The sequence below is a fragment of the Engraulis encrasicolus genome, chromosome 3 (genome assembly GCF_034702125.1).
Source record: "Engraulis encrasicolus isolate BLACKSEA-1 chromosome 3, IST_EnEncr_1.0, whole genome shotgun sequence".
NCBI lineage: Eukaryota > Metazoa > Chordata > Actinopteri > Clupeiformes > Engraulidae > Engraulis > Engraulis encrasicolus.
In genome coordinates this window covers 48,336,960-48,349,283 of record NC_085859.1, presented here as the reverse complement: position 1 = coordinate 48,349,283, position 12,324 = coordinate 48,336,960, and the positions used below count along the sequence as shown (strand labels likewise).

General features: G+C 46.7%; 1 protein-coding gene across 3 annotated transcripts in view; it reads left to right on the top strand.

The window, feature by feature from the left end:
* Positions 1 to 12,324, top strand: part of kank1a (KN motif and ankyrin repeat domains 1a) — a 71,438-nt gene that overhangs the window by 19,311 nt on the left and 39,803 nt on the right. The window contains exon 3 of one of the 3 annotated variants that reach the window (XM_063195572.1): positions 5,152 to 5,219. The exons of 1 other annotated variant lie outside the window; for it this stretch is intronic. Coding sequence is in view for 1 of the 2 variants with exons in the window: in XM_063195568.1 (XP_063051638.1) it covers positions 9,688 to 9,760 (73 nt within the window). In the remaining variant the exon portion in view is untranslated. Of the gene's footprint in view, positions 1 to 5,151; positions 5,220 to 9,426; positions 9,761 to 12,324 lie in introns of those variants that run through there. One more of the 3 variants, XM_063195568.1, reaches the window with a different exon arrangement.

Sequence of the window (12,324 nt, the reverse complement as noted above, 5' to 3'; positions counted from 1 at the left end):
TGATGAATTACTAATTAAATGTTCCTACATACTCTGGTAGACTTTGTAAACTACTGTAGAAATGACAGAAATGCTTCTATTATATTTATTTCTTGGGAATTGTTAAGGGTGCCAATAATTGTGGAACAGGTGATTTAATGAAAAATAATTATTTTTTAGTCAGGGATTTTTTTTATTTTCTTGCAATTCATTTGAGTTGAAGGCTACATTTTCCTACAATTTTCAGTGTGACAGTATTCTTCTGCAAATAAACACTGAATTTATTTTAAGGCTTTTAACACATCTCAACCAGGGGTGCCAATAATTATGGAGGGCACTGTATATATTTTTAGGGGTTTTTTTTTTTGCTTTTACTTCTTACAGGATAGTGGAGGAGAGACAGGAAATGAGTGGGGAGAGAGAGACAGGGTAGGAGTGGCAAATGAACCGGGCCGGAATCGAACCCGGGGTCACCGGCGTAGTAACCCAGTGCCTTACACACACCCCTACTTAAACTTGTGTATACACACATGTAACACGCGTACATACCCCACCCAGCGCTATATATAGCAGGTTGTGAAGCCTGCGTGTGGAGATTCTTGACTGGTGCTTAGAGGTTTTTGGATGCTTTTTTGAATGGGTTTCCCACAGCAGCCTCAGCTGCAGCAGCAGGGGTTACTCTGGCACACGATAGCGAGCCCTCTTCTTCTTCTTCCTCCTCTTCTTCCCCACTGGCTGCCGATACAGTTCCAGCTCCAGATTAGCCATCCTGATATCACGCTGAATGACAACGAGGCCATTTAATCGGGCCTGACCATGATGTCATCTCATTAAGTCACAGTCTAATAGTCCCCTTCTTCCCCTCCTCTCCTCCACAACCACTACCTCCACAACAACACACCTCTCTGTACCTCTTTTCCTCTCCTCTCCTCTCCTCTCCTCTCCTCTCCTCTCCTCTCCTCTCCTCTCCTCTCCTCTCCTCTCCTCTCCTCTCTGGAGACAATGACCAAGCCAAAGCTATCAGATGAGCAGTCATGATTACTGCACTGGCTCACACGTAATCGCGTACACACACACGGACACACGCAGACATGCACGCACGCACGCACGCAGGCGCGCGCGCGGACACGTACACGCAGGCACGCGCGCACACACACACACACACACACACACACACACACACACAAACACAAACACAAACTGACACTCATACCCATATTAAAAGGGGGTGTTGGGCCAGCTGCTCTGGTTGTTGGTCAACAGATGGGGAGGCTCAGCGCGGGGCTGGGGGGCAGGAATATGAAATCAGAGGAGCACAATGGGGGCATCCTCCGAGGAGCGTGCCGTGGGGCATGGGGGACACATCTCCATGCAAAGCGAGCATGGCTAACCGGATCCAGTGTCAGGGGCAAGACTATGGGGGGGCAAGCAGGGCATTTGCCGCTGGGCCCAGGGCCCTCCAGCATTGGTGATGGGGGGGGCCCTATCGTTGTTTTGATATTATGATCGGGCCCCATCAGTGTTTTGCCCAAGGGCCCTGTGAGCAATTGTTCTGCCACTGTCCAGTGTCATACGTTACACACAGAGCCTATTCTCATGCAAATGTTAATGATTCCATAGGGTCTGTAGGGATCACGTGCATGCATAATGCTGCTACTGGTCTCTTTTAAAGAAATGTGATGGGGAGCTAAAGGCATTAAATCCTTGTAATTATTTTTAGTGAAGCAGTCTTTAAAGTCTGTCTTTTTTTATAGATATTGTGGTTTTATTCATGTTCGTTTTGTTCTTTTGTTAGAGGGGCGTCACCCTTTTAAGGTTATTTCCATCGATTCACAAAGCTCCAAAGGCAATCTTAGTGCGGAGAAAAGTAGAATATGTATTTTTTTATTCCAGACAAATATTACATTACATGACATTACATTTAGCAGATGCTTTTGACCAAAGTGACTTGCAAGGAGGACATTCAAGCAAGTGCGTAAAGGCCAATGTAAAATATTGTAAGTCATTTTTAACAGACCGACAATATGGGACACTTGCAGCAAGTATCCAAAGTCATTTAAACGTGCAAACAGACTGACTGACTGGTGGACAACGGCAGGCAGATAAACAACAGACACATCGCTTTCTCTTGAGTGATATTCCAGCTTTGGGATGTTCCAGTGCTGCGGCGGTTGGGAGTGTGGTGTTGTGTTGCATCCGGAGAGGTGGGACCAGCTGGAGCATCACAGTAGCGTTCACATGAATGAAAAAAGGCCATAACTGCATTTCAATCGTGAAGGTGGGCGGAGGTGGGGGTGTTGTTGGAAGGGGAGGCGTTGGGTGTAATCAGTGATGTGATTGATTTTCACTGGCCCTTTCCAGCCACTGCTAACGTAGCTTGACATGAAACCAATGCTGTGGTCCCTACCCACACATCCCAACAAGCTGTCGTGTCACACAGCATACACACTCCGGGACACACAGACATCCCACCAAATGCTTCCTCTAGATCTGGAACTGCGAGGAAAGCTTCTTTGCTTTTATCAGGTAAGAAATGGACTGGTCATTTTGGGTGTCTGGTTTCATTAGCCCAGCATCATCACCTGGTGGACACATGTTCACTCTCTGTCTGTCCTGTAGTATGTCCTGGATAAACAGTATGGTCTGGATATACATGCTTGACACCATCTAAAGCAAACTTCTTTATCTTGGTCTCATCAGAGACAGAGTAAGGATATGGATTGCGACAAACAGAGTAAGGATATGTACAAAGGATTTGTACAAAGTGTCCCATCTGTAAAAATCAAGCATGGTAGTGGGGCAGCATGAATGCCATCAATGTTGTAAAGCTCAATTTCAGTTAGAGAAACATGCATGTCAACATGTACTGTGACTACTGAAGCAGATCATGATCCTCTCTGGGATTTTAACATGGGGTTTTGATACTGGCTGTATTTCAAATTATTTTCAGTGAACAATACATTGAAGCGGCTATTCAAGTTGTACACTGGCTACTGTTCATTGTGTCAAAATAAAATGTCTTTAATGTTGTTCCATGAAAAGATATACTTAAAATTGTACCTATACTTGTCCATTCTGTAATAAGCTGTGGAACTTTGATGCACATCAGTGTGTTCTGGGCTGTCTGTAAGTTCTGACGCAGAACACAGGAAAACAAACAGTGTACTATAGGTCAGCTCCCACCTCTTCGTCTTTTTGGGTGACCATGGAAATGCTCCAGCATCCCCTTTTGTCTCTGTCATGAGGGGCGATCGCCAGGCAACGGGTGGGGTGGGGGTTTGTGTGGGGGGTGCCTCGGGCCAGAGCCCTACACTGGGTGCCAGCAGGGAGAGTTTGCCCATTCCTCACATTTCTGGAGCCTAATCCACCCAGAATTGGCCCTCCTCTCATTAACACCATTACAGAGCCCACGGGGCAAGCAGTGAACACACACACACACACACACACACACACACACACACACACACACACATAGTCACACTCGCACTGAGTCACTAAGTCGTGGCTTTGAGGTGGACCTCTAATTAAGACTGACATGGTTGAGGATTGTTCCCTGAGGCCAGGGCTTTTAAACGTGCCTGGGGTGATGGTCAATAAGGAAGTCCTCTTCACGTTTGGCTCCTTGGTGCTAAAAACTGGGGTGGGGCGGGGGGGTGGTTGTTTACCAAGTTCACGGGCCAAATCTCTTTGTTAAACTCTGCCTGAGAACAGTGTTTCAGTAGGGCAGTAGGGGGTTGCATGGATTAGCTCTGTATTGTGATGGTTGTGCTTATCGTCTTCATTCAGTGTGCTGATAAGAATCAAGTGTATTTTTTGCATAAATTTGCACAATTGGCATGAGTTTGGGATTTAAGTGGCAGTACTATGTCCTCTTTGTCATGTGGTATTAGCGTCCTAATTCTGCACCCTCCCTCACTTTCTCCACACACACACACACACACACAGAGACACACACAGACACACACAGTCACACAGTCACACAGTCACACACCTACACAGTCACACAGTCACACAGTCACACACACACACAGTCACACACACACACACACACACACAGTCACACACACAGTCACACACAGTCAAGGCAACCAACAAGGCCACTTACAAGTCAATCAGAGCTGTTGGAAAGTTCCTTGCCGGAGGGCCTCCCGCTTGAACTTGGAGGCGTGTGGTGCATAGAAGGTTCCAGAACTGTAAAGAAGGCGAGAGAATGGTCTTCCTGCGAGTGTTTGATTGGCTGCGCCATAAAGGTCGAAATGCTTAGTGGAGCGCAACTCGTACACACACACTATTGCACACTGGGAAGGGAAGGAGATAAGTTTGTTTACAGTGAGCCTGTTTGCTGCCACTGTATGAGGAAGTTAAATGATAACGTCCAAGAGTTTGATACTGTGGTATTTTTTATATACTACTACCAATATATTGTCTTTCGTGTAGTATTCCACTGTTGGACAAAGTTTTGTGGCAGCATACTGGTTCAAATGGTGTACATTTTGTTTTACATTTCATTGTGTACTTGTGAGTTGTAACAGGTGCATGTGACATTGAGAGACTGTGTGTGCGCGCATGTCAGTGTATGTGTGCATGTGAGTTTGTAATGTGTGAGAGAAGAAGAGGGAGAGAGTGTATGCGCATTAGAGAGCGGGACCCGAGTGTGTGTGCATGAGAGAGAGCTGATTAGACCCCTGGGTGTCTACTGCTAGCACTGTGAGGTTTTGGATGGTTAACTCCGGGCCCCACAGCCCTGCACAGCTCTGCTTAAGTGCAAAACAAATAACTGGCTCCAGCCTGCCCTTGGTCAAGTACGGGGTGGGGTGAGGAGGCAGATAAGAGAAAAGGGTATAGAAGGATGGATAGAGTGAGAAAGGAGGGATAAGAGAGAGCAGGAATGAGATACCACGGGGGAGGTATAGTAGTATAGAGGGTAGGAGAGAGAGAGAGAGAGTGAGAAGAGAGAGAGATGGAGATGGGGAAGAGCGAGAGAGATGGGAGAGAGAGGGGGAGAGAGATGGGGAAGGGAGAGAGGGAGAGATGGGGAAGAGAGAGAGAGCGAAGTGGAGAGATGGTGAGAAGGCAAGAGGGAGGGAGAGAATGTGAATGTTAGGGGGAGGGCAGAACAAGAGAATGGGATTGCACAACCCACTGCCCCCCATTTCCCCCTCTGCTCCCCAGCATGCCAGTAGGATGGGAGCCGCTCTCTCCCAGTGCTGAATGGACTCCCTGCCTCCCTAACTCTCTAGGTAAGCCAGCCAAGACCTTTCAGACACAATACTACATTTAGTTACGTTAATTGTCATCAGAACAGCTCAGAATTGCTTGGCAGAACAGTTTTTGTTTCCTGCTATTGCCACTGAAAGTTGTATTGGTCTTTGAATATGTTTTTCATTCATTCGTGTAGGAATTAATGGCTTTACTGCTGTCTCTGTCTTCACTGAGTGGTTGCCATTCCTTTCTCTTGACACAGGCAAATTGAATGTGTATTGAATTGAATTATGTACAAATGTAATACATTTTCAACTGCTGGTTCAAATCCATGTCTAGCTGATTAGATTGGAGTGTCCTTGAGGAAGACATTGAACCCCATACGGCTCCCAATGTGCTGTTCTCCAATTTGCATATCAGTCTTCTCTTTAGGTGTGTGAATATGAGGCATTGATTGTGTGTAGAACTCGGTATGCTCAGCTGAGTGAGACAGCATATCATAAAAGCAGTGCGTTCACATTGATACTTGGTTGTTGAAGAATATTTTTCTGGCTGTTGTCCTCAGTTGGTGGTGGCTCTAGTCCTGAGAGAAGGAACCTCATGGTCACTAGAAAGCTGTTAGAGGTTGTGGAACTTTCTTCACCTGCAGGTGGCAGTGTTGTCAGAGGGAACGCAGACTTCTTGCAGGTTCCTGCGAGCAACAGAGTCTGAACAAATGCCAGCAGTCTATTTATTTTTCACCAGGAGAGATGTTGAGAACCTGATATGCTTGACTATTCCTGTAGTTCTCTCTCTCTCTCTCTCTCTCTCTCTCTCTCTCTCTCTCTCTCTCTCTTTTTCTGTCTCGGCTAGTAAGCCCTCTTTTTTAGTCTGCCCTTCTCAGAGATAATAATGGCTCATGGTGGACTATATATTTCTGTTCGGTGAGAGGACCTGAATAGAAGCTGGCTGGCAGTGGGGCCTCGGAGCTGACGAAAGAAAGGACGAGCGAAAGAGAAAGGGTGAGGGGGAGAGAGAGAGAGAAAGTGCCTGCTGAAGCGCTCAGTTTGATGCTGGAGCTTGCTGGCACTGTCTCACCTTAGGGGGGGTCGAGTGGATCAGGGGAGTCTGTGAAGACTGGAGTAGGGCTGTGGGTGAAGCAGGGGTGCTGGGTGGAGTGGAGTGTAGAACAGGCATTGTTTGGGGTGGATTGTTGTGTGATGGGATGAGGAGTGGGACATGGTGTGCATTCCAATATGCGGACTTCCAACCTCACTTGCCTGCTTGTGACCTCATGAAGATGTTAATGACGACAGAAAATGAATTCAATATCTTGCAAAAGCTCAATTCTAATGTAATTTTCTCATTTGCAATTGGGATGGTGTATGAAGAACAGTCCCCCAAAAAGTTTTTGTGGCTAGGCTGACAGCTGGGAAACGGAGGTGGGGCGAGGCCACAAGCACAAGCGGAGGATGGGAGTGTGCATATTGGAATGCACCCGTGGTGTGGTGTAGATTGGGTTGTACCAGGGCTGTTGTCTGGGGTGGAGTGTCACGGGCATTGTGCGGAGTGGAGTGGATTGGGGGTGTGGTAGCAGGGACATGTGTGGCGTGGAGTGGAGTGGAACAGGGCATTTGGGTGGAGCGGAGTACGGCCAGGCCATGGGGTGGGGTGGATGGGATGGGTGTAGCATCGCTGCTGGGTGGAGTGGTGTGGTGTGGGGCGGATGGTTGGTGAGGAGAGAGACTTCCAGGGCTGTCGGGGTTGAACTTGTTTGAAGTCCGGACTCTAGAACAGCACACTCTCTCATCAAGCTCATCACTCTGTCTTTACATGTCAATTACAGACATTTCTACAGTCACTTCCAGGAGGAGCACTCTTCTGTTCCTCAGTTGCCTACTGTTTTTTTCCTCAGCTCCCCCTCTCTGCCCATCCATATCAGTCTACTTTCCTTCCTCTTTCCTCTCCTCCATCTCTCCCTGTCTCCCTGTCTCCCTGTCTGTCTGTCTCTCTTTCTCTCTGTCTCTCTCTCTCTCTCTCTCTCTCTCTCTCTCTCTCTCTCTCTCTCTCTCTCTCTCTCTCTCTCTCTCTCTCTCTCTCTCTCTCTCTCAATGAATGAATGATGTCGTGGGTAAGAAAGCAGTACAAAAACATTCCCCCTCTCTGGCATTCATCTTTCTGCAAGCCTTATCATTTGTCTAAAAACTCTCAAATTCGCTGTGGTAAGAATAGGCCATGAGTTCACATTTCCGGGGAGTAATTTGGGGTTTGGCATTATCACCCCTTCTCAGGATGTGAGGAGAGGCTCCCCAAATGGAAAAGAGGGCTGTGTCTGTCTATGGATGTGTTTGCATAGTGTCTCTCTGTGCTGATCGTGTTGTGTGCATACGTATGTGTGTTCATGTGCTTGAGTGTGTGTGTGTGTTTGAATGCTTGAATGTGTGTTGTCTGTGTGTGTATTGTCTGTGTGTGTTGAGGTTTAAGGAGACAAGGTACGTAGAGAGCCATCAGTCATGATTTTTTTTCTAGCTTGAACAGATTAAACACATTCCTAAAATAGAGGGGCTGGCTGCCGGAGCCAAGGGGAGCATTCCAGAATCTGCTGCCCACACCGTGTCCACCCGGCTGGGCCTCCGCTCAGCACCACAGCCCCTGCTGACCCACCGGGGCCCCTGAAGATCAGACACGGCCCGTCTGCCTGCCTCTTATGGGGCTGCTGCTGCTGTGCTGTGAGAGGGCTGCTCCTGGTTGTTTTGTTAGATAACCCTCCACAGCTATTTGGGAGGCTGAGTCAGACTGCTGGTTTAAATCTGGTCTTTTTCAGAAAGGAATAGGGAAAATCAACAACAAATCAAAAACAAACTGAATAAGATGTTAGCTGGTTCAATACTTTGTTTTTGTGTTTTTTTTTGTTTTTGTATTGTTTTTATCTTTTTTTATCTTATCGTTTTTGGCTTCCTCTACACAGCTCTTTGTTTGGCCGTGTTTGTGTGTGTGCTTGTGTATTGCTTTTAATTGGGGCAGACGGACAAAACAAAGTTGACCGGCCTGCCCTGTGTTCCTCAAAGCATTCCTATCCTGAGGATTAGCCTTACCTCGGATTCCACAGACAGGCCGAGCCAAGTGAGAAGAGGTCAGAATCTCTGAACTCCACCATGGATTTCATTTCAAACTATTTGCCCTGCCATCTTGGCCAGGTTTCCAGGTGTGTATTTGAATTGGACTATGCAACCTGGTAGATAACGTTTATGATAAATGTCTGAATAGAAAGAACAGGGTGCATGCAGAAAATGGGAAGAAAGATGGAGATGGAGAAATAACGAAGTGTTAGAGCATTTGCAAGATGTTGTTGACTGAGAATGTTAGTATAAGTTGCATAGTAAAGTAAGCCTTGAAGCCAAAAGATAAGTATTAAGGCTGTAACAATAGCCTACTGTATCGAACCGTGAAATCGCGATTCTCAGTCACGATACTGTATCGCGATGTAGGAAGGCAGTAGTGTGATGCGTCCTTTCAAAGTTTTGTTATCTTTCAGTCCAGAAAATACCCATATGATTCAATGTGATAATGCTTCCAGGCTTCAAATGAGATGCATTTCAGAAATTGTGAGGTGTATCGAACTGTAGGTCAAGAATCGTGATATGAACGGAATAGTGAGTTGAGTGTATCGTTACAGCCCTAGGAAGTATTCCAGCAAACTTGTATCTTAGTTAGTTTAATTACCAATTACCATTGGCATATATTGTATTGTTTCTGTCTCACATTGACTATGACAAAAGTTAACATTCTTGTTTACTTGTTGACTCATTGTTCACCGTAACTCTTAACAGCAAAGCTTAACTGGTAAATGTCCATCAAATTAAATTGGCATCTATTGTGTCTGTGTCACATTGACTTGTTTACTTGCAGACACATCGCTCACCTAACTTGTCACTTAACAGATAACTGATGCATTTTCATCAAATTTTTTTGTCCTCCTCACCCCTTGGCTGAGATAAACTGCAGCATGTATTTGTTGTCACATTGTTCACCTTAACTCTAAAGAGTAAACACAAACAGATAACTCTTGTGGTTTTGTCATCAAATCAAGTCGTCCATTCCTCACCCCTGTTTGACCCTGAGTCAAAGCCGTTCTGTAGTGAGGGCCGTGGTAAGATGGGAGGAGTTTTATGGGGAGCATGCGAGAGAGGGAGGGAGGGAGTTGGCTAGGGTGTCAGAGATAAATTTAGCCAGTGGCAGTACTGATGATTATATTTTGCATGTCTGTAGCAGCAGCGATTAAGTCACCCTCTTTTCAGGTTTCCATACACCCCCCTGTTAGACCACCCCCTAACCATATATTTAGGTGACCCAGATCAGTGTGTGCTTTCTGACTTTGCCCCTCTGGGCTAGCGCACTCCTTCCTGATATAGCCAAGTGCGTTTGCTGTCCGCTGTGGGCACAGTTTGCACGTAGGTGATAGTGCTCATTCAAATACATGCACACAAACCCTGTGGCTGAACTTGAGGCATCTTACAAACCTGTTGGATGTCTAGCTGCTGGTTTAACCTGTGCGCATTTTCATCGGATTCTGATCTGGGTGGACTTTCATCTGACTCAGGTACTGTGCGTGTGTGTGTACGCGTACACCTCTGCCCCTCACTGGTGATGGGTGTGTGATCTCGGAGGCGTTGGCACGGAGGTGTCATCTCCAGCACTCTAGCAGAGATATTAAACTCGAGCTCTCAGTCTGACTTTGTCTCCAGGCTGATTGGATGACCGGGTGATGAGGGCCTGTGTCAGCATGTGTTCAGCTGTAATGCTTATTTTCATTTTCTTTTCTTGGGCACTCGCAGATGTTTGCGCGTGGGTGAAAATAGAACGCCGTCTGAGTTGGGTTTTCATGTAGCTGCCGATTTTAGGCAGATCGCGCTCGAGAGGCCTGTCATTTCAATCCCTTTTTTGGGGTTTAGTTTCGGTGGCCCTTTTGATAAGAGGAGTTTGTTCCAATAGACTGGGAAGAGAACGAGAGAAGGAGGGGAGAGCGCAAGAAAGAAAGAGAGGGAAAAGAAGAGTGTGGAGAAAAAGGCGCTTTTTTACCCCAGTCCTTTGCCTCATTCTCCTGCACTGCTGTTTTCTTGTGTGGATAATTGGCGGCCTTTGAAGGAGGATTTGGAGGGCTACTCCACAGGGTGACTGGGGGTGATGGGTGAAGTGGGGCCTAGGGGGGTGCGGCCAGCAGCAACCCTGGCTGAACTCTGCTGTTCTGGGGTGCATTTCTCGAAAGCGTAGTTGTTAGCCAGTTAGCAACTTGGGTACTTGTGTCAATGGGAAATTGCATTTACAAACAATAAAGTAGCTACCGTAGGTATCAACTATGGTTTCGGGAAATGCACCCCTGCTGTGGCTGCTGCGGTGTGGTCAGTTTGCAGATCCACTCCCTCAGGTGTTGGTCTGCATTCATGTGTGTATTTGTTGCAGAATTAGCAGTTTTGCAGATTTTCTATTTGTCTATTTGTCCTAAAAATAATCTATAGATTTGGCTATCCTTTTGTGCGTGTACTGTGTGTGCGCATGCAATTCCTAGAGGGAGAGAACAAAGTGGAAGTATTTTTGCATGGCTGTCTGCGGCCGTGCGGATTGGCACTGCCCATTCACTTTGTGCAGTTCAAATGGAGCCCAGCTGCTAGTCTTCATGCTCAGTCAACTGCTACTCAAGACAGCCCTAACCCTCTGCCACAGTCCTCCACACACCACATCCCAACCTCCTATTCATGTTTAGGAGGTGTGTGGCTGTCTTCCCATTGATGGACTGATGCTGTGTGTGTGCGCGGACGCGCATGTCTGCGTGCATGCTGTGACCGTGTGTGTGTCTGTGCGTTGGTCTGTGCGTGTGTGTGAGGAACTGTGGCTTAATGAATCAGTTTTTCCACTCTTTTTTTTTTTTAAGCGTTCAGCAAAATGAAGGTCCTGTTGTGCGGATGGCAGGCATGAAAGGCAGTCTTCACGCCGCTGGCTCCGTCATTAATGGCATCCTGGATGAGGAGAGTGTTTAGGCCCATTATCCAGCACAGTAGTTGACACCAGGCAGGCAGGCAGGCAGACAGACACATGGTGACACTCTGCTCCTTAATGAAGAACGCAGGGCTACATTCTCCACAGACCAATATTATTACCGCGAGACATTCATAATTAAGTCCTCTGTATTTGCCGAAACCGTTTGATATTTTGTATTTTACTACACATGGTGTGATTTGCTTTGCTTTCAACTTCAATGTGTTGGGATGGTGAGCAAGTGCTGCATTTATTCGTCCGTGACGCAGATGATGATTTCAGTGCTCCGTTCTGAGGTGCCAAGCTTTTGAATACCCCAAACAGGCAATGCCTGTGTGTTTGTGTGCGTCTACTCTGCATGGCCGCGTGTGTGAGGGCTGTGCTGAAACCTGCAGATCTTCACTGTTTTGCCAGCGGCAAGCAGCAGGCAGTCAGACAGCTCGACTCTTCATAGCAGAGTGTTTTCACATAAGCAGCCTGTGAAGTGCCTACACACACACACACACACACACACACACACACACACACACACACACACACACACACACACACACACACACACACACACACACACACACACACACACACACACGTATGGGCTTGTAAATGCAGTCCATTACCACTTTGCTGCTCCTGCCGACACATTGTCGAACAGTAACTGAATACGGTACGCGTGATGCTACAGACACGGCATCCAGCAATTAGCCGAGCTATTTCTAGGTGGCTAGCACAGGTCATCTCCCAATTAGCAGCCATGTTTCATCATGTCGCCGACAGGTATAGATTTTACATTTGGCCAACGCACAGTTCTCCCAACACCGCTCAGGTCAACTTATTGAAATAGAAAGAGCATATAGACTGACATTGCCAAGCACATAGCATAGTAACAAGCTTTGTAATGCTTCCAAACTCCTTTACTTGCAGGATTTCTGATGTGCAGGGATTTATTTTGACCAAAGGCTGCTTGAAATCCACAAACATTATCACCATTAGCTTATACAGGGTTCCCACACGTCCTGGAAAACCTGGAAAACCTGGAAATTTAGAGATGTGTTTTCAAGTCCTTGAAAGTCCTGGAAATTCACCAAATGTCCTGGAAAAAAATATTTGTCCTGGATTTTTTTCCCTTCA